The following is a 23,642-nucleotide window of genomic DNA, read 5'->3' on the forward strand; positions in this document are numbered from 1 at the left end:
GTTGACAATTTAAATAAATTCAGGGAAGAATTAGAGAAACTATTGGAGGGGACGAATAGGTGAAATGGAAAGTGTCGTTTTCTTTTTTTTTGTTGTTGTCAATGCTATATAAGCTTGCTTTCTTGCATTGTTTGCCACTACTAATCCTAATGCTAACAGCATCATCAATTCCTAAATTGTTTAGACCCCAAACATATAGTTGCTTATATGATATGTGATCACACCTCATATAAGCAAATATATACACCCTATCCAGACCCCCCCCTTCATGGATGGGGAAACAGGTTCTATGCATGCAACACATCACAGAATCTGCTATAAATATGCACACTGGGTTCGAACAGACAGTTGCAATAGTGGGCATGCAAGATGATACGTTCAACAGAATTAACAGACTTCCAACATGGAATGATAGTAGGATGCCACATAAGCAAACATTCTGTACAAGACATAACAGTCACTCTGGGGATCCCTAGGTCAATGGTTAGTGATGTCATATGAAAATGGCAGAGGAATGGACTGAATCTGCCAAAACTCAGTCTGGTAAACCCCAAAAACTAACAGAACAGGACAAGAGAATTCTGCGAAGAACTGTGCACCAAATTGTAATTTTCCACTGTCTCAAATCACACAAACTCTCTGTGCAAGTATTAGGACTAATGTCATCACTGTGCAATAGGAAGGACATTCCACGATATCGGTTACAATGGTCTTGCAGCTGTTCACAAGCCATTGATCACCTCAACAAATGCTATACGCCGATTAACATGGTGTAAGGAGCACAAATCCTGGACATAGAGCAGTAAAAAACAGTCCTATGGACAAATGAGTCGAGATTCGCACTCTACCAGTCTGATGGCCGTTCCTGGGTGTGGAAAATGCCAGGGGAATAGTTCCTTCCTTCCTTCCTGATTGTATCTTCCCAACAATGAAGTTTAGTGGAGACATGGTATGGGGCTGCTTTTCATGGTTTGGTTTGAGCCCATTAGTCATTATTGACAAAACCATGAATGCTGTACAATAGCAGGACATCCTAGACAATTATGCACTTCCAATATTGTGGAAATACTTCGGGGAAGGCCCATACCTGTATCAGCAAGACAACATGCCATGGCATACTGCTCAGGTCGTAACAGAGTGGTTTGAGGATGTGGGTGTGGAAAAGTTGGATTGGCCAGCCTAGAGTGTTGATCTCAACCCTACTGAGCATCTTTAGGATGCTCAAGAGGTTCAGATCTGGTTGACAGTATGCCGCAAAGATTGAAGGCCATCATAAAAGCAAAAGGTTTCAGCACAAAATAATAAATGACACAACAAAAGCTCTTTTTTTGTCTAAGGGCAGGTTTCCGGATATTAATTAGCATTAGCAAAGGCACACAATGCAAGAAAGCAAGCAAGCTTATACAGCATGAGTCAAAAAAAACCCTTCTCATTTCACCCATCCACTCGCTCCAAATGTATGTCTAGTTCTGCCTTGAATCTATTTAAGATATCGACTTCTACAACAACAGATGGAAGTTTCTTCCAGCAATAAAAAACCCACTGGCTAAAGGCAAACGTCTACACATTTATCCTAAAACTGTCTTTCCTCAATTTGAATTTATGCCCTCTCAGACAATTATTCTGAGCAAGAGAAAGAATTCCATCAGCATTGAGCATGCTCAAACCATTCAAGGCCTTATACACCTCAAACAGATCACCTCGCAAGTGCTTAGCAAAACTTAGGCCTTTCTTCATAAGAGCAACCCTTTGTTCCATTCACTAATCTTATTGCCCTTCTCTGTACTTGTTCCAGCAGCTCCACATCCTTCTTAATATGAGGCCTCTAGACCTGTACACAGTACTCAAGGTGTGGCTTTATCAAGGGGATAATCGCCTCCTTATCCCTGCTAGAAAAATTCCTGTACATCATTGACAAGACTCCATGAGCTACTCTTGCAGACTGTCTGCTCTGCTCAGAAAACTTCATATCCGACTGCACAATTACCCCAGGTCCTTTTCATTCTCTACCACTGTCAGTGTAGTAGCACACAGTTGATACTAGGGCTTAAAATACCGATCAAGATGTTAATACCGGTTTTATAAATTAACGTTTTTTCTCAATAAATTTTGATGACAATTAGGTGCAAGAAAATAAGGGAAAAAAACAAGTACTGTAATTACTTGAATTCATGTTTTAAATAAACTTTTATTTTGCAATAATAAATATTCCGAAAAAAATCATTAAAATACTGTTATTATAAAAATAAAACAATACATATTGTTACTGCAAAGTTTAGTTATGTTTAAGCATCCACACTATCTGTCCAAATAAAGTGAGCTCTTAAGAAACATAAACAATCAATAGTATGATCGTTTAAAATGGATCTCATTTTGGTACATACAGTATTTGATCAGCGGCAGAAAATGCTCTTTCGGATTCTATTCTGGTACTATTGTACCGAGATCTATTGTGTAGACGATCTCAGTCCATATTTTCTAGGCTTTGAACTTTTTTAGTAAAAATAGTTAAAAGTATTTCATTAATTTCCGACTCAAGTTCATCTTTTAAAATCTCATTGGAGCCAGGCAATTTCTTATTTTAGAAAGAATTTGCGTAACACTGATGTTCTGTTCCATGTTGATCTTCCATGGTTGAATTATGTTCATCATTTTCTGAAGGAGAAAGACGCTTTATTAAGCGAAGTATAAATTTCACTATAGTATCTTTACTGGGTCTGGGAGGGAGAGCGAAAAAGAGAGAGCAAAGAGTGGAGATAAGGAATAAAGAAGAGAGCAAAGAAAGCAGTTAAGGAATTCTTCACATATATAAATGCAAAGAACAGAAGGACAAATCAGATTGGACCCTTATGTAATGGACATGGGACAGTATTAGATACCACAGCTGAAGTTGCACATGAACTCAACAGTTACTTTGCATTGATATTTACATAAAAAAAACCCTGTGTGTCAATGAGATATCATGGAAGTGAAGTTGAAAAAAATGTAATTAATGATGTTGAAATTTCAAATGATTATTTAATGAGAACTTTTGCACCTACAGGTGAGTAAGGCTCCTGTGGTTGATGGCATATACCCTATAATCTTAAAGGAGGAAGCAAGTGAGTGCATTGAACCATTAAGGCTTGTTATGAGAGCATCACTGGACTCAGGAGATATTCCATTGGATTGGTGTAAATTGGAACATAAAGGCATTCTAGGAGTCTAACGGGAAATTACCGACCGGCCAGTCTAACTTCAGTAGTAGGGAAAATCATGGAGGCAATGATCAAGGGTGGAATTCAGGATCATTTAAATGGAAATGGAATTCTGTAGGATACACAGCATGGTTTTGTAAAGGGAAAATCATGTTTAATTAATCTGGTTAGCTATTTTGACAGGGTCACTCAAGAGCTGGACTTTGGGAATAATTTCGACATTGTTTATTTAGATTTCAGCAAAGCTTTTGACTCAGTCCCACATGAGCTGTTGCTTTATAAGCTGGAACAGGTTGGAATTACTGGGAAAATCCTTAGATGGATAGAAGGATGGCTTCAGGGCAGGAGGCAGAGGGTTGTGATAAATGGTTATTCCTTAGATTGGGTTAATGTAAGAAGTGGGGTTCCCCAAGGATCAATATTGGGACCACCATTGTTTTTGAGTATCTTAAATTACATCTATGAAAGGATAGACAGCATGAGGTCTAAACTTGCAGATGATGTAAAGATCATAGAGTAGTTAATGATTTCTGCCAAGCAGAGCTTCTTCAGAGTGACCTAGATAGACTTCCGGGATGGTCAGAAAAAGTGGCAGCTATGCTTTAATTCAGCAAAATGCAAGGTCTTACCTGGGGAACAGCAACTCCATAATAACTTATACACTTGGTTGAGTTGAAATAAAGTAAGTAGCGAAGGAACGGGACTTGGGAGTTACGATACGGTCAGACATGAAGTTGTCCGAGAATTGTGGACAGGTTGCAATGTTGCATGGTGTCCTATCGATGATTTATCGAACATTTGCTAGTAGAGATAATGACGTTATAATCACATAAAGGTGATTTTATAACCTTTAAGTGATTAAATTATAAACAATTATTTCTTTTAAATTAATACCGAAAAACAGGTATTTTTTGTATCAATACCGGTAATTCAGTACCGGAAAAAAATGACCGGGATCCCGGTATTGTAAGCCCTAGGTGATACGTTACTCTGGGGTTACTGCTTCTCATATGCAGTACTTTATATTTGATCAATGTTAAACATCAGTTGCCACCTCTCAGCCCATCTGCTCAACTTTTCTAGATCCTGTTGCAGCAGCGTACTGTCATTAGTGTTATTAACAACCTTGCCAACCTTCGTATCGTCAGCAAACTTAGACATTAAGCCTGATATACCACCATCAATATCATTAATAAATACACAAAACAACAATGGACCCAACACTGAACCCTGGGGAACTCCACTAATATTAGTCCATGAAGAGTAATGCCCATTGATTACCACTTTCTGTCTTTTCCCCCTCAACCATCCCTTTATTCATAGCAACAATTTGTGCAGCAGTCTTTCATGTGCAACCATATCAAAAGCCTTTCCAAGATCCAAATATATGATATCAAAATTATTCTTTGCATTCAGTTCCTTTGTGACCACATCATAGTAACCAATCAAATTGGCCATACAAAACTTCCCCTTAACAAATCCATGCTGTGTCCAAACTATAACTGAATTCTAGATGATTGTCTAGATGATCCTAGAGTTGATGCCTATGAAGGCATCAACTCTTTTTTTCAAGTTCTCAGATTCACCCATCAGAATGCCAAATTTTTGCTCTATTTCTTCACACTTTTTGCAAACAGAAAGCATACCAAGGTTACCCTTTGGCTGTCTCTGCTGCAGAAGATCAAAAATCATAACCATAAATGATATACTGCAAAAAACAGCTGTCTCTTCAAACTATTTGCAAGTTAGAACAGTTTTCAGTCCTTCACCATTTTAATCCCAGACTCAATATTCACAGAACCATTTTAGTACTAATGTTCATTAAATTCAAGGGTTCTATCACAACTAGTTTATTTCTTTATCTAAATTTTCTACCGAATCAAACCAGTCAGCTTTTAAGATTTTTATTAGTGATGACATCCACACTGCAAATTTTGATATTTTTACTGTTTTTTAAAAAACTTTTAAACCAATCTAAAAATTCTCTTGATTTAGATATCTATAAATTTACTTTAATACCCAATTGTCTCACTGGCAGAATTTTACAAACTTCTTTCAAATTTGATATTAATTCTTTGTTCTAAAAATAGTTTTTTTATTTGATAAAGAAAAATTATATACCACTTTCCACTACAATATCTAACAGCAGAATAAAATCAGTCTTATTAGTTTGTATGTCATAATTTGTACTTACCCACTTACAGAATCCCAAACAATTAGCACATTATTAGGGCCTTTATCTGCTGTACATATCCATCTTTTGCTTTTGCTGGCTGCCATACATGATATGTTGTTATGCTATAAAATTAAAAAATAGATCAAAAATGACATGCAATATACTTCAACATTGCACTTTAATATTGCAATATTGAATTGCAATATTGCAATTTAATATCACTTTAATATGTAATCAGTAGTTTATTACTGTGGGTAAATGTAAAGTAATCAGTGGGTAAATGTAAATGTAATCAGTGGGTAAATGTAAAGTAAATGGAAAACAAAGAAAAGTTGGAAAAGAACTGACAAAAATAATAATAAAATGGTATGCTGCTGCATACCTATTTTCATTACTGTCACATTACTTGCTGCATTACTGCAACAAAATCTAGAAAAATTAGGCTGATGGGTTGATAAATGACAACTGAAGTTTAACATTGACAAAAGCAAAGTGCTGCATACGGGTAGCAGTAATCCATGAGTAATGTACCTACTGTATGGTACTACACTTAGGGTAGTGGAAAATAAAAAAAACTTTGGGGTAATTGTACATTTAGATATGAAGTTTTCTGAGCAGTGCAGACAGGTGGCCAGGCCAGCTCATGGGATATACAGGAATTGTCAATGGAATTATATCAGGAATTATATCTTGCTAGCAGAGATAAGGAGATGATTATCCTATTGTATAGGGCAATGGTCAGGCCACATATTAAGAATTTGGGGAATTTGTATATAGGTCTGGAGGCCTCATTTTAAAAAGGATGTAAAGCATGTTTAAGGGCACAAAAGGTGATATCGTTGTACACGTTGGCACTAATAATATTAAGAGTAGGAGACCGGCAGAATTACTTAACAAATACAGGTCACTGTTGAACAAAAGTCGAGAATTAGGGTTGAATTTGAAAGTGTCTGCAATTCTGCCCAGACACGATAGGAGGGAGTATATGATGAGAGCCTTGTCGATCAATTCGGCCCTGGAAAGATTGTGCAAGGCTCAAAGGGTAGAATTTTTTTCAGCCTGGACTGTACTTGTTAACAGGAGAGATTGCTTCTACAGGGATGGGATACACTTAAATAGAAAGGGTGCAAGAATATTTGCTGATGCTATCGAGGCAGTGTTAGGTGGGTCGGAAAACTTTGGGGGAGACAAAGACCAATAGATTGACAGTAGCCACTGGCAGAGGTGAGAGAGATTCTTGCACTGCTTCTATTAGAATGAGCAGAAGCCTGAAAAGCAAGATGCATGGTATTTCACAGACTGCTGGGAGCCAATGCGGTACAAGTAAACACATGGGTTGTGTTAGGGTAGCTAAGAATAGAAACAGGTGCAGGTATACTGGCGTGTACACCAATGCTAGGAGTTTAGTAAATAAATTTGTTGAATTTGAGGTATTGCTCAAAACATCAAAGGCAGATATTGTTGGGATATCAGAGACGTGGTGTCACACAGATATAAGGGATGCAGAACTGCAATTTGGGGAGTACAACGTCTACAGAAAGGATAGACAGGATAGGGAGGGGGGAGGGGTTATGCTATTAGTTAAGAAACACATAAAAATCAAGGAAGTGAAGCCAGTCGACATCACCGGACAGTGCAGTGTTGAGTCAGTTTGGTGTGACATAAGCATTGGGAGTAGGAGTGTGCTATAGGCCTAATGACTCTGATGAGTATAATAAGGAACTGTACAGGGAAATAGAGTGGGCCAGTAAATCAGAGAGTCTTATAATGGGAGATTTTAATTTCCCAGATATTGACTGAAATTTGGGGGCTGGTTACTCACACACTAGCAGGGCTTTTGTGGATTTATTGGATGATTGTTTTCTACATCAGCATGTTCGGGAGGCAACTAGTGGGAGTAATACTCTTGATTTGATTATCAGCAGTGATTCTTCATGCATTAAGAATCTGCAGATAAATGAACCACTGGGTGGCAGTGATCACAGTGTGCTGAAGTGGGATTTACTCAAAGAGGTAACTACCATTAGGGGTAAAGGGAAGGGTTATTGCTTCCGTAAAGGCGACTACGATGGACTGAGACAGTATTTAAATTCTATACAGTGGGACCAACTGATGATGTTACCAACAGCAAATTTAAAATGGGAAGCATTCAAAGAACTTATCTTGGAAGCTACTAGGCTTTAGCATTAGCATTAGCATTAGTAGAGGCATATGATGCAAGAAAGCAAGCTTATTCAGCATCAGCCAAAAAAAAAAAAAAAAAAAAAAAACCCTCTCCCATTTCACCCCTCCGTTCGTTCGAAATACCTGTCCAGTTGAGCTTTAAATTTGTTTAGGCTATCAACTTCAACAACAAGTGATGGAAGTCGGTTCCACCAACCAAACCAACTTTACATACCAACTAAGAAATATTCTTCAAGGTTTAGGCCAAAATGGATGTCAGATGAACTAATGAGGCATATGGCAGAGAAAGGCGCCTCCGTAGCCAGGTGGGAAGGAGCAGTAGTGCGAAGCACACGCTTCTTGATTAGACCGGGGTTCGAGCCCGTCACCACCAAATACGGAGGATGCGGAAAAGTCAGGGAATGACCACCGCATATCCCGGAGCAATATGGCCTTAGTTGCTAATGCTCCTAAAAACCAAATAACAAACAACAAACATATGGCAGAGAAGAAAAATGCATGGGATACTTACAAATTAACACATGACACAGAAGCCTATGATAGATACAAGTTGATATGCAACCAAGTTACAAAGGAGGTAAGGCAGGCAAAGGCAGATTACGAGAAATCCTTGGCAAGGGATGCAAAGAAAAACAGCAAAGAGTTCTTTACTTATGTAAACTCTAGAAGGAAGGGGATGAATGAGATTGGTCCACTTCATATTGATGGGTCAACTGTTGATGATCCTGCTCAGGTAGCTAACAAACTAAATGAATATTTTACTTCGACATTCACATATGAGGAGTTATTCAGCAAGGGGGATGCCAGAGGTGTATTCAACTCTAGCAGTAAGCTACAGAATCTTGAAATAACTGGGAGTAAAGTGGAGGAGAAACTGTTGAAGATAAACACAAGAAAGGCACCCGGGGTGGATGGGATCTATCCAGTTATATTAAAGGAGGCAGAAAAGGAAGTAAGCAAACCCTTAGCCATAATTATGAGAGCTTCCTTGGACTCAGGGGAAGTACCCATAGACTGGAAATGTGCAAATGTGACCCCAATTCACAAAGGAGGATCCAATGCTGACACAAGTAATTATAGACCTGTGAGCTTAACTTCTGTTCCAGGAAAATTAATGGAGGCACTGGTTAAAGAAGCACTGCAGGATCATTTAGACAAGACTTCAGTTATAGCTCAGACACAGCATGGTTTTGTTAAGGGGAAGTCTTGCCTGACCAACTTGATTGGATACTATGATGCAGTCACAAAAGAATTGGATGCAGGGAATAACTTTGATATTATATACTTGGATCTTAGAAAGGCTTTTGATACTGTTGAACATGGAAGACTGCTACACAAATTGGAGCAGTGTGACATTGGAGGCAAATTGCTGCTATGGATAAAGGGGTGGTTGAGGGGGAGAAGACAGAGAGTGGTAATCAATGGACACTGCTCATCGTGGACTAATGTTATTAGTGGAGTCCCTCAGGGCTCAGTGTTGGGTCCATTATTGTTTTCTGTATTTATAAATGATATTGATGATGGTATATCAAGCTTAATGTCCAAGTTTGCAGATGATACAAAGGTTGGCAGGGTTGTCAAGAACACTACTGACACTAAGCTGCTGCAACAGGATCTGGAAAGGTTGAGCAGATGGGCTGAGAGGTGGCAAATGAAGTTTAACATTGACAAATGTAAAGTACTACACATGGGAAACAGCAACCCCAGAGCAACGTATCAACTCTGTGGTACTACACTGACAGTGGTAGAGAATGAAAGGGACTTGGGGGTGGTTGTGCAGGCAGATATGAAGTTCTCTGAGCAGTGCAGATGGGCTGCAAGAGTAGCTCATGGAGTATTGTCAATGATATACAGAAATTTTTCCAGCAGGGATAAGGAGGTGATTATTCCATTGTATAAGGCAATGGTCAGGCCACACCTAGAGTACAGTATACAGGTCTGGAGGCCTCATTTCAAGAAGGATGTAGAGCTGCTGGAACGAGTAGAGAGAAGTGCAACAAGATTAGTGAATGGAACAAAGGCGTGCTCTTACGAAGAAAGGCTTAAGTTTTGCAAATTACAGTGTCTGGAGACTAGGCACCAGCGAGGTGATCTGATAGAGGTGTATAAAGCCTTGAATGGTTTAAGCATGTTCAATGCTGATGGGATTCTTCCTCTAGCTCAGAAAAATCACCTGAGAGGGCATAAATTCAAATTGAGGAAAGACAGATGTAGGATAGTCGTGCGGAAATTTGCCTTTAGCCAGCAGGTGGTTGGTTGGTGGAACAGACTTCCATCCCTTGTGGTGGAGGTTGATAGCCTAAATAAGTTTAAGGCTCAGCTGGACAGGTATTTTGAACGAACAGAGGGGTGAAGTGGAAGTGGGTTTTTTTTTTTTTTTTTTTTTTGGCTGATGCTGCATAAGCTTGCTTTCTTGCATCAAATGCCTCTACTAATGCTAATGCTAATGCTAAAACATCTAGTGCTGCTGCTGGTCCTGATGGAGTCTGCTATATAATGTTTAAAAAACTAAATAACATAGCAATAAGCTGCCTGTTGAAATTCTACTACAGAATATTCTTAGAAAATATTTATCCACACTCCTGGTTCACAGATGGCTAATGTGGTTTATGTAAACAAAATCTGCTGTACACCAAGAGTAGCTCATGGTGTCTTGTCAATGATATACAGGAATTTTTCTAGCAGAGATAAGGAGGTGATTATTCCCTTGAATAAGGCAATGGTTAGGCCACATCTTGAGTACTGTATACATGTCTGGAGGCCTCATTTCAAGAAGGATGTAGAGCTGCTGGAACGGGTACAGAGAAGGGCAACAAGATTAGTGAATGGAACAAAGGGTTGCTCTTACGAAGAAAGGCTTAAGTTTTGCAAATTACAGAGTCTGGAGACTAGGCACCGGCGAGGTGATCTGATAGAGGCGTATAAGGCTTTGAATGGTTTGAGCATGCTCAATGCCAATGTATTCATCTTGCTCAGAATAATCAGCTCAGAGGGCATAAATTCAAATTGAGGAAGGACGGATGTCGGATAGATGTGCGGAAATTTGCCTTTGGTCAGCGGGTGGTTGGTTGGTGGAACCGACTTCCATCACTTGTTGTTGAAGTTGATAGCCTAAACAAATTTAAGGTTCAACTGGACAGGCATTTCGAGCGAACGGAGGGGTGAAATGGGAGTGGTGTGTTTTTTTTTTTTTTTTGGCTGATGCTGAATAAGCTTGCTTTCTTGAATCATATGCCTCTACTAATGCTAATGCTAATGCTAACTCCCTGGCTTTAGTTCAACAAACTGGAGCGTATGGAGTCGAAGCACCTGCAAGGTGACCTGATTGAGGTGTTTAAAGCTTTGAATGCATTGAGCAAGCTCAATAGATTTAAATTTTTGTGGTAGAAAATATGAGCTCTATCAATTAGGATGCAATATAATAATATTTTAAGATAGTCACAACAGGGTTTCATTAAGGAAATATCTTCTCTGACTAATCTTTTAATGTATTATGAGCTAATTAAACTGCTTGGAATGGATAAACTCCATTCCAGTTTGCCATAAATATTGGTAATGTCACGTACTTATCTGTTCATTAAAAATAAGATGTGTTATTAAGATTAGCTCTGAGTAATAAAGAATCTGGATGCAGAGAATAACTTTCATATAATAATTTACTGTTATTTTTGAAAAGCTTTTGACAGTCTCCTGTGAAATTTTTGTGAATATGTTGGAAGAGTGTGCAAATGGGAGTAGGGTGCGACAATGGATAAAAAGAATGATTAATTGTTAGAAGACAAAGAGGGATCATAAATGGGCAATACTATGATTCAACTGGTGTTATAGGTTTGGTCTTTTAGGGTTCCATGCTAGGATTTCCTCTGAAGCTGTTTGTGCGTGGCAAGGTTTCTCAAAGTGGAAGATGGGGATGCAAAGTGCTATCTTCAGCAAAACTACGTTTAGGATTTCCAATCAGTGGAAATGCTATTCTTTTTAAACTTCAGTTGTCATTTATCAGCCCATCAGTCGAATTTTTCTAGCTCTTGTTGCAGTAATGTGACAGTAATGAAAGTATGCAGCAGCATACCATTTTAGTTTGGTTCAGTTAGAATGAAAATCTCACAGATCCCATTTTGCATTCTTCTAATGCCAAACAGCATAAGGCTAAGTGTGGCCACAAAACCAGAACCACAATGGCTCCATTGAAGAAGAAATTAACACCAAGGTGGAGGACCACTGACCTTGACCATATACTCGGAAAGGTTGTTCATGAGTAAAATATGAAGAGTGTTGGCTGTGTATTTAGGATTGTCTGGTATTCTGATAGGCAAATGAACGATCTTTGTGAGGAATTGTAAAATCCTCAGCATCGTGACCAGAAAACTGAACATATAATTAGTAAACTGAGGCCAGCTGGAAAATTACCACACTGTTAGGAAAGTTGGATTTTATTAAATATCTGACAGAGAGTATCAGAGAAGACATATGCACAAGTACCACCTTTGAAGCAAAGCAAATTGTACAGCAAATAATTAAGACAACTGAGATGAGCATAGTTGAGTATTAAAATCAGTTTGTTTTACTGAGAAGAATATAAAAGCTATCTAAGAACACTGTAGTCACCTTTATGAGAGCAAAAGCTCTTCTTTTTACCCTTGATATTATTTTATTTTTACATCTTAATAATGTCAATATCCTATTTAATCATTCCATATCTCAGATCATATATCATAACTGGTTTTTCAATTTAAGTATAATTCTTAAATTTATATTATTTGGTAATATTAATTAGCATTTCTTCAAAATTACATTAGAACTGTAAGCATTTTGCCTTCTGCAACATCCTTTATCTTCATTTATTTCTCCTTCTCACTCTTTCTTAGTTTGTTGCTGTGGTATGTACCAATTTAATTTCTATTTGTCACTTACTAGGCTTACTATATGTCTAGCACATTTTCCAATTATACTTAAATTAAGTTTTCACAACATGCAGTGCATACTGCTTTGCATCCACCAATGTTTGCTATTCTGTTTATTTCTTGTTTCTGTTTTTCATTATTTTACTATTTTTTTATTAATTTAAATTTTATATATATATAGTATGGATAAAATGAGGAGTGGCAAATATGAAGGTATAGGTAAATTATGTTTTAAAAGTTAAACAAAGTGCCAAAACTAGAAGGAAACAGAAAAATTAAAGTGAAAGAATTGAAAAGAATGAGAAGAACCTACAAGACGCATTGAATTATCAAAATTAAAGGCTAATTTAATAAGCTGATTAGCATGAAAGAAGATATAAGGGAGAAAAATATATAAAAATGATTAATAAATTACAAATAAATAGTAAGCATCAAATAGAAGGTAGGAATATAATTTGATGTTAAAAAAGCGAATAATAAGGGGAAAAAAATAAAAAGGTTAAAATTTTGAAACATTTGATGCAAGCTATACAAAGAGTGATACATAATGCAGGTATTTTTTCTGTTAGCCAGTGAGTCATTAATTACTGGAATAAGCTATGGGTAGTTGATGGGCTGGCAGCTTACAGAAATTCAAATGTTAGCTGGATCACTTACATAAGGAGGGTTTAAAAATAAAATAAACAAACTTAGGTTGTTTATTTTATTTTTATTATTTATTTTTTTATATTTTAATTTTATTGGTCAGTGTAGCAAAAGCCCGTGGTTTCTTTGCACTATATGGCAAATACCAAAATACCAATTTCATTAGGGACTACACCTGATTACATATACACAAATAGTTATATATTGCAATTGTAAAACTGTTTAGTTAACAAGAGGAAAAATTAGGAAAATAATTAGGATAGAAATAGACACTCCGCCCTCGTATTATTCTAATAGCCCAGAGTGTGGAAAATAATTAGTTGTAGGAAAGTAAACAGTATATAATTGAAGAATATAAAGGTGATGCTCGCATTATTTGGGAATACGATTTCCCATCCATGTTAGTAATGGCCTTGGACATGGTAGGCATATATATTCGTAAGTAGTTATATGTATGCCAATACGCAACAATCTTATAATTATAATTAATCTTCGACTTAACCCAGATGATTTATTGAATTGAAGTTAACTAGATGTGGTAAAATAATTTTACAAACAGCACTAATTATTATTGTTGTATAATTATTATAATTATAATAATGACATGAGACAATAATTATACAATAATAATTTAAAAATCTTACATGTCCTACAAGCAAATTCTGCTTATTATTTATCCAATCATACAAGACGCCTACATGTCCGGAAGTATAAAAAACAACATTTCTCTCTTCTGTACATAAGCTGAGCAGTGGTATCTGACAGTTATGTCCAAATGTCCAAACTAAGTTCTGAAACAAAACAACGCTAAAATTAATTAATGTATTTATTTGGCTACAGTGAACAAGGGTGTGTGAAAATAATTATAATTACAACAAAGAACCACAATAAAATAAAATAAATAAAATAAAAGAGTATAAACACACAACGAGATTTTAAATCTTTATTGCCTTCTACAAATTTAACTCTTTATGAAACATGAACAGAATATGAAATTGCCAGTTAACCAAGTATTAAATACTAAGTATATTTCGATTTATTTTTCACATTAATAGTAATAGCAAAAGTAACAATAATAGAGATATGTGATGCAAGAAAGCTAGCATATGAGGTTATGTAGCATCAGCCAAAAAAAAACAAAAAAAAAAAAAAAAAAAAAAATCACACAACCATTTCCTCTAAAAGTTTGTCCAGTTCCTTTTTGAATTTATTTAAGCTATCAACTTCCACAATGACAGAAGGAAGTTTGTTCCAGCAATTAATCACCTGCTGGCTAAACACAAATTTCAGCATATCTATTCTACAACTGTCTTTCTTCAATTTGAATTTATGCCCCCTTAGGTTCGTAATCTGAGCAAGTGGAAGAATTACATCAGAATTCAGCGTGCTCAACCCATTCAAAGCCTTATACACCTCGATCAGATCACCCCGCAGGTGCTTAGTCTCCAGCAGCTGCAATTTGCAGAACTTAAGCCTCTCTTGGTAAGAGGATCCCTTCATTCCCCTCGCCAATCTTGTTGCCCTTCGTTGTACATGATCAAGCAAATCTACATCCTTCCTAAAATGAGGCCTACAGACGAGTATGCAGTACTCGAGGCATGGCCCGACCATTGCCTTATACAAAGGAATAATCATCTCCTTTTCCCTGGTAGCAAAATTCCTGTATATCATTGACAATACCCCATGACCTGCTCACTCTGGCAGCCTGTCTGCATTGCTCAGAAAATTTCATATCTGACTGCACAATTACTCCCAGGTCTTTTTCATCTTCTACCACCCTAAGTGTAGTATCACATAGTTGGTAAGTTCCTCTGGGGTTACTTCTACCCATATGCAGTACTTTGCATTTGTCAATCCTAAACTTCAGTTGCCACTTCTCAGCCCATCTGCCCAAATTTTCCAGATCCTGGTGCAGTAGCACACTGTCATTAACAATCCTGATAACTTTTGTATCATCCATGAACTTTGACACTAAGCCTGATATATCTTCATCAATATCATTGATAAATATACAAAACAACAGTGGGCTCAACACCGAATCCTGTGGAACTTCACTAATAACATTAGTCCACGAAGAGCAGCATCCATTGATTACCACCTTCTTCTCCCACTCAACTACCCTTTTATCCACTGTAGCAACTTACCCTTAATACCCTTCTGCTCCAATTGTTACAGTAGTTTTCCATGTGGTTTCAAAAGCTTTCCTGAAATCCAAGTATATGATATAAAATTACTTTCTCATCCAGTTCCTTTGTAACCGCATCACAGTATCCAATCAAATTTGTCAGACAAGACTTTCCTTTAACAAACCCATGCTGTGTCTCAATTATTGCTGCATTCTTGTCTAGATAATACTGCAATGCATTTTTAACCAGTGACTCCATTATTTTATCCAGAACAGAAGTTAAACTAACTGGCATGTAATTACTCATGTCACCCTTCCATCCCCCTTTGTGAATTGGAGACGCATTTGCACATTCCAGTCCATGGGGACTTCCCCTGAGTCCAAGGATGCTCTCATAATTATGGCTAAGGGTTTGCTTAGTTTCTTTGCTGCGTCCTTTAAAATAACTGGACAGATCCCATCCACCTCTGGTGCCTTTCTTATGTTTAACTTCAACAATTTCTCCTCCACTTTGCTCTCAGTTATTACAAAATCATTAAGAACCTGCTACAATCTGATAACTTTCTAGCATTTTTCTTCCTTAATAAATCCTAATGTGTGAATCTAGATGCAAAATACTCATTCAGTTTGTTTGCTATCTGAGCAGGATCATTAACAGTCAAAACATCGATATCGATAAGTGGACCAATCTGATTCATCCCCTTCCTTTTAGAATTTATATAAATAAAGAAATCCTTGCTGTTCTTCTTAGCATCCTTTGCCAAAGATTTCTCATAATCTGCCTTATTTATACCACCAAACACAACTTCGCTCATCCAACCTATGGATCAGGGTGTTATTTCAAATTTAAAAGCATACTATTTACACCCAACGATTGCTCAGGCATTGTCTTCAGTAGAAGGTGAGAAAAATTTTACGTTAAGAGACGTTTGGAAATCTTACAATATTTACCACACCATCTTAAACATTAATAAGGCCTGGGTGGAAATTACTAATAGTTGTTTAAATGGTGCATAGAAGAAAATATGCCCGTGGCATATAAAAGACTTTGAAGGATTTGAAAAAGATGAATCATATGAAGAGGTTACAGATAAGATTGTAAAGGTTGCAGAGCTACTTCAGTTGAAGGTTGATGCCAAAGACGTGGAGAAGTTAATAGAGGAAGAGAAGAAATTAACTAATGAAGCACTTATTGACTTGCAGGCAGTGATAGTGAAAGAAAAAAATGCTGACAAAGCTCAAGATGAATGAAATGAGAAGCTGAGATGCTTCATCACCAGAGAGATGGCAATGGCATTTCGTGAAATTCATCGGCAATGACTAGGTTTGAGAAGATGGAACCTGATAGCGAACAATTCTCAAAAATTAACAGAGGGGTGAATGATATGCTTGCTTGCTACAAAGAAATCTACGATGAAAAGAAAAAAGCCACCGTCCAGTCATCCATTAATATGATCTTTCGTAAGGTTGAGCGGCCGACCCCTTCTAAATCTCCACAGCCCTCAACCTCTGCAGCAGCATACTTATCAGCTGAAGATGTTGATTCTGGCAATGATGCTCGAGAGGTAAAACTTACTGACATTATGCCTGTCTCCTCTCTTTTTTTGTAATTTTTAAATTTTTTAAATTGCAAGCTTTTGAAATTTTTCCTGCGCACGAGATAATAAATTTAATAAATACAATAAATAATTCTATTTACATGTTCATCGAACATTTCGTTTTTTGATTCAATCAATTCAGTGAGCACAGTTGGGAGTGCTGCACAAGCATGTGGGAAATTCCAACTTACGTAGAGTTCCGTGGAATGCAACCCTTACGTAAGTCGGGGAGTGGCTGTACAGCTATTTAATTTGATTTCGGCTATTAAATAAATAGTATTCATACAAAATTTGTTTAATAATTTAATTTTAAATATTTTATTTCTTTTATTTTATTTATTAGCACTTAATCAAAAATTTAACTATGTATACAAATTATTAAAATTAGGATAAAAAAAACATAGAGCTATAATGCCCAATGAGTTCTACATTTGTATTAATATATATAGAAATAAAGAGGAATTTATCTCAATGCTTTTTTATAGAATGCTTCACTACAACACCCTCCTAAATTCAATCAGATGTAAAATTATTAGTCAATGGTTTCCTTCCCTCACAGACATATGAAGGGTTCACATATCCGGGATCGGCAGTCGAGATCTCCAGACCTCGATCACCAACACATCAAACAACCACCACATAACCTTGAGAGTCAGAAAACTGTCTAATAATGAAATCATTAAACTCATTAAAAACCATTAAAATGATCATGGCATATAAAAGTTAAAAGCTTTAAATTAGCTAAAAGAATTGAACCCAGTTTTGAATAACTTCTCTTCCTAAAGTAGATTGGCTTTTCAACTCTCTGTCTTGATCACCTGATAGAAGTAACATAATGGGCTTGGTCATAGGACAGAAGTAACATAATGGGAATTTCTTAAACTCTTCAAGACTATTTAATATCCTGGTGCATGTTCCAGGACATTAATTAAACAGATATTAAATAATCTAATAATAAATAGATGTTTTCTGAGTCTCAAGGCTATGTGGTAGTGGTGGTTTGATGTGTTGGTGGTCAGGTTAGGAGATCTTTACTGCTGGTCGCAGATATGTCGCACCATTCATGTCTGTGAGGGAAGGAAACCACTGAGTAATAACTTTACGTCTGATTGAATTTAGGAGGGTGTTGTTATTATTATTATTATTATTATTATTATTATTACTAGCCATATAGTGCAAGGAAGCCTGAGGCTTATGCTGCAACAGCTAAAAAAAAATTTCCAAGAGAGAGAGAGAGAGAGAGAGAGAGAGACAAGTAGAAGGGAATCACCAAGAAGAGAAGAATGATGATATCCAGCTCAGGACTCTGGATGTGCCAAGCCCATACTCACCAGATATGAGCCCCTGGGGTTAAATATAGTGAAGCATTCTACAAAAAAGAATTGAGGTAAATTCCTCTTTATTTCTATATATACAAATGATTAAAACACACTACCATGAAGTGAAAAATAAAAAAATAATAAAAATTAATCTTGTCATTAACAATAAAACCACAAAAATCCAGCACTTTTTCAAAAATTTTGCAATTAAAAAATTAAAAAAAAAAAAAAAAAATATATATATATATATATATATACCTACCCATCATTCAGTAGTATTATGTCAAATGTCATAAATTATAACTTAAGCTGCAGCTTCCAGAAGCAGAATGTTTCCATAGCATGATAATTGATATTATCATGCTATGACATAACTGTATGCTTTGTTGATTATAAAACTTCGTGTAGAATTCCAGAAATTGTCTGAGCACTACATTATACTTTTTGGTGTGTATGTTTCTTGATTGTGAGTTTCACACTTATGTATGACACACTGCTCACATCAGGAAATCTAGGCAAGTTGAGTATTTATAAAATGCAATTTTATAAATACTGAATGAACAATTGAGTCTTAACAGTAAGTGGCAGAACAAACACTCCAAGAAATGTTTTAAGGTACTAACTTCAGCTAGGAGTCAACCTTGCACATCACAAAAGAAAGCAACTCTACTGAAGGAGTGTACATTTGAAGAGCAGCAGCAGCAGCAAGCTGTTGTACATTTTCTGTAAGCAAATCATTAATCATTTTCTGTAAGCAAAACATTTAGCCAAGGCTGTTTACAAAGGTATGGTACTATTATACCAAGTTTTGTTTACAGAAAATGTACAACATCATGCAAGGAAAGATGGCTTTCCAGGGAAATAAAACCTGAATGCCAAATACCAGGTGGTTATAAAATAAGTTTCCCTATTCAGGAGACCCTAGTGTCAAAACGGTTAGAATTAGCATGTTGAAAATCGATGGGTATGTCACTTAGGGTGTGGGGAAGCGATTTGTAGAAGAAAAAAAATTAGTTCAAATTTCTGCCACCAGGGAAACAAGCACTACAAATATGTAAAAGTTGTCATTTACTTCAAGTCACGCTACTTAATCAAATGATATCCTGTTAGATAAAAGCAGAAAGGCCAATGCCACCATCAATAACCATTATGGCTTACAAAAAAGGAATGTGCACTTTTAGTAAAACTGTTCTACCAGAATAATAGTAACACTAATGCAGCATTATGGGAATATCAGAAACTTAAAGGTTTGCGTAAAGGACCTTTGATGTCAGTGGGGCTTCGAAAACTAATAAAGAAATTTGAAGCGACCGAGGAGTTATGTGTAATTCGAGGCATGGGACGACCACATATCGGAATAGAGGTAGTGGATGAAGTGTGAAGTGGAGGTTGCAATGGCCTCCGAGTCAGAATGCGAAACATTACCAGTCAGTAGTGCCAGAGGTGTGTCAAGAGACTTGACCCTTCTCTGGTCTACTGTATGTAAAGTGCTTCGAATAATTTTACGCTGGTTCCCATACAGGATTCATGTAGTGCAAGAACTAAAGTCTTGCGATCAGCAACAACGAATAGACTTTGCTCTATGATTTCTGGCTCCTATGGAACTTGATACATAGGCTCGAATGAGCTTGTGGTCTGATGAGACACATTTCACTCTTCATGGGGCTGTACATGCAAAAACTGTTGAATATTATTATTATCAAGTCCTGCTGACGAGGCTACTAGAGACGGTCGTGTTCAAAGCAGCTAAGTGGATTTTTCTTATTTATTGATTTGAAATTATTGTTTTTCTAAAACTTTTGATTTAAATTTAGTAGTATAACATTATTTTGTGATTTTCTGATTAATTTGGTGTATTTATTCTTTACTCAGCCTTGTAATTGCATAAAAGTATCGGTAAGGGTTTCCATGTGTTTCAACTCCGCTACCGTTCGTAATTTTCCCGCCTTTGTGATACGATAGTTATATACCGTACTAGATAGCGTTATTTGAACTTAGTTAGCAGTTAAATTGTACGTTTAAATAAATACATATAACGACTTAGATTACAAACGTAATATAATTAATTATATTTAACATAATTAATAACATAACATAATTAATTATAATTAATTAATAAATTAATAGAATCATGACTCAGACCAGAGCAGCAAAGCAAAAGGCTCAAGCTAATGGAAGTGCTGTGGCTCAGAGCAGAACTGAGGGGGGCAGTTGTCCTCTGAGTCACAGCCTTATAAAATGCACTGTTTGCTTGATGTTTGCAGAGCAATCCGGTACGGGACATGATACTGCCCAGGGGGGTGTCTTTCTGTGTGCGCGATGCAAGGAGTGTATCGATATCAGGCAACAACTCGGCGTTCTTGTGGGCCTATATGAGAGCTTGAAGGACAGGGTGGATGCCCTCGAAGAAACTAAATTGAGGGGCCCATCAAGCTCTCAGCTGCCCACATCAACGCCAGAGCTTGCACTTGGGCATCGCGTGACACAGACGCAACTCCCAAGGCAGAAGGAACTAGTAGTTGTTGGTGACTCTATTGTCGGGGAAACGGGGAACATGCTTTGTAAAAAAGATAGGTGGAACAGGACCAGGGTATATCTGCCAGGGGCAAAGGTTGATGATGTTGTAGAGCAAATATCATCTTTTAAGAGCACAAAAGGTGATATAGTTGTACACGTTGGCACTAATAATATTAAGAGTAGGAGACCGGCAGAATTACTTAACAAGTAAAGGTCACTGTTGAACAAAAGCCGAGAATTAGGGTTGAATTTGAAAGTGTCTGCAATTCTGCCCAGACACGATAGGAGGGAGTATATGATGAGAGCCTTGTCGATCAATTCGGCCCTGGAAAGATTGTACAAGGCTCAAGGGGTAGAATTTTTTTCAGCCTGGACTGTACTTGTTAACAGGAGAGATTGCTTCTACAGGGATGGGATAAACTTAAATAGAAAGGGTGCAAGAATATTTGCTGATGCTATCGAGGCAGTGTTAGGTGGGTCGGAAAACTGCTAGCTTGGGAGACAAAGACCAATAGATTGACAGTAGCCACTGGCAGAGGTGAAAGAGATTCTTGCACTGCTTCTATTAGAATGAGCAGAAGCCTGAAAAACAAGATGCATGGTATTTCAGAGACTGCTGGGAGCCATTGCGGTACAAGTAAACACATGGGTTGTGTTAGGGTAGCTAAGAATAGAAACAGGTGCAGGTATACTTGCGTGTACACCAATGCTAGGAGTTTAGTAAATAAATTTGATGAATTTGAGGTATTGCTCAAAACATCAAAGGCAGATATTGTTGGGATATCAGAGACGTGGTGTCACACAGATATAAGGGATGCAGAACTGCAGTTTGGGGAGTACAACGTCTACAGAAAGGATAGACAGGATAGGAAGGGGGGAGGGGTTATGCTATTAGTTAAGAAACACATAAAAACCAAGGAAGTGAAGCCAGTCGGCATTGCTGGACAGTGCAGTGTTGAGTCAGTTTGGTGTGACATAAGCATTGGGAGATCAAAATTGAGAGTAGGAGTGTGCTATAGGCCTAATGACTCTGATGAGTATAATAAGGAACTGTACAGGGAAATAGAGTTGGCCAGTAAATCAGAGAGTCTTATAATGGGAGATTTTAATTTCCCAGATATTGACTGGAATTTGGGGGCTGGTTACTCACACACTAGCAGGGCTTTTGTGGATTTATTGGATGATTGTTTTCTACATCAGCATGTTCAGGAGGCAACTAGAGGGAGTAGTACTCTTGATTTGATTATCAGCAGTGATTCTTCATGCATTAAGAATCTGCAGATAAATGAACCACTAGGTGGCAGTGATCACAGTGTGCTGAAGTGGGATTTACTCAAAGAGGTAACTACCATTAGGGGTAAAGGGAAGGGTTATTGCTTCCGTAAAGGCGACTACGATGGACTGAGACAGTATTTAAATTCTATACAGTGGGACCAACTGATGATGTTACCAACAGCAAATTCAAAATGGGAAGCATTCAAAGAACTTATCTTGGAAGCTATTAGGCTTTACATACCAACTAAGAAATATTCTTCAAGGTTTAGGCCAAAATGGATGTCAGATGAACTAATGAGGCATATGGCAGAGAAGAAAAATGCATGGGATACTTACAAATTAACACATGACACAGACGCCTATGATAGATACAAGTTGATATGCAACCAAGTTACAAAGGAGGTTAGGCAGGCAAAGGCAGATTATGAGAAATCCTTGGCAAGGGATGCAAAGAAAAACAGCAAAGAGTACTTTACTTATGTTAACTCTAGAAGGAAGGGGATGAATCAGATTGGTCCACTTGAAATTGATGGGTCAACTGATGATGATCCTGCTCAGAAACTAAATGAATTTTTAGTTTCAACAAACTAAAAATGAATATTTTTAGTTTGTTTCAACAAACAAACTAAATGAATATTTTATTTATTCAATAAAATAAAATTTTATTGAATAAATAAAATTTTATTTATTCAATAAAATTAACAAACAAACTAAATGAATATTTTGCATCGACATTCACACATGAGGAGTTATTCAGCAAGGGGAATGCCAGAGGTTTATTCAACTCTAGTAGTAAGCTACAGAATCTTGAAATAACTGGGAGTAAAGTGGAGGAGAAACTGTTGAAGATAAACACAAGAAAGGCACCCGGGGTGGATGGGATCTATCCAGTTATATTAAAGGAGGCAGCAAAGGAAGTAAGCAAACCCTTAGCCATAATTATGAGAGCTTCCTTGGACTCAGGGGAGGTACCCATAGACTGGAAATGTGCAAATGTGACCCCAATTCACAAAGGAGCATCAAAGGCTGACACAAGTAATTATAGACCTGTGAGCTTAACTTCTGTTCCAGGAAAATTAATGGAGGCACTGGTTAAAGAAGCACGGATCATTTAGACAAGACTTCAGTTATAGCTCAGACACAACATGGTTTTGTTAAGGGGAAGTCTTGCCTGACCACCTTGATTAGATACTATGATGCAGTCACAAAAGAACTGGATGCAGGGAATAACTTTGATATTAGCATTAGCATTAGCATTAGTAGAGGCATATGATGCAAGAAAGCAAGCTTATTCAGCATCAGCCAAAAAAAAAAAAAAAAAAACTCCACTCCCATTTCACTCCTCTGTTCGTTCGAAATACCTGTCCAGTTGAGCTTTAAATTTGTTTAGGCTATCAACTTCAACAACAAGTGATGGAAGTCGGTTCCACCAACCAACCACCCGCTGGCCAAAGGCAAATTTCCGCACATCTATCCGACATCCGTCCTTCCACAATTTGAATTTATGCCCTCTCAGGTGATTATTCTGAGCAAGATGAAGAATTCCATTGGCATTGAGCATGCTCAAACCATTCAAAGCCTTATACACCTCTATCAGATCACCTCGCCGGTGCCTAGTCTCCACACTCTGTAATTTGCAAAACTTAAGCCTTTCTTCGTAAGAGCAACCCTTTGTTCCATTCACTAATCTTGTTGCCCTTCTCTG

At 37.3% G+C, this 23,642-nt stretch overlaps 1 protein-coding gene across 1 annotated transcript in view; it reads right to left on the minus strand.

Annotated features, from left to right (window-relative positions):
- Nucleotides 1-23,642, minus strand: part of LOC150085136 (cilia- and flagella-associated protein 251-like) — a 131,265-nt gene that overhangs the window by 79,975 nt on the left and 27,648 nt on the right. The window contains exon 2 of the mRNA XM_090373842.1: nucleotides 5,392-5,495. Within this exon, the coding sequence (XP_090229968.1) occupies nucleotides 5,392-5,495 (104 nt within the window). The remainder of the gene's footprint in view (nucleotides 1-5,391; nucleotides 5,496-23,642) is intronic.

This window comes from Mastigoproctus giganteus, chromosome 5 (genome assembly GCF_048544385.1).
Source record: "Mastigoproctus giganteus isolate SK-2022 chromosome 5, ASM4854438v1, whole genome shotgun sequence".
Taxonomy (NCBI): Eukaryota; Metazoa; Arthropoda; class Arachnida; order Uropygi; family Thelyphonidae; genus Mastigoproctus; species Mastigoproctus giganteus.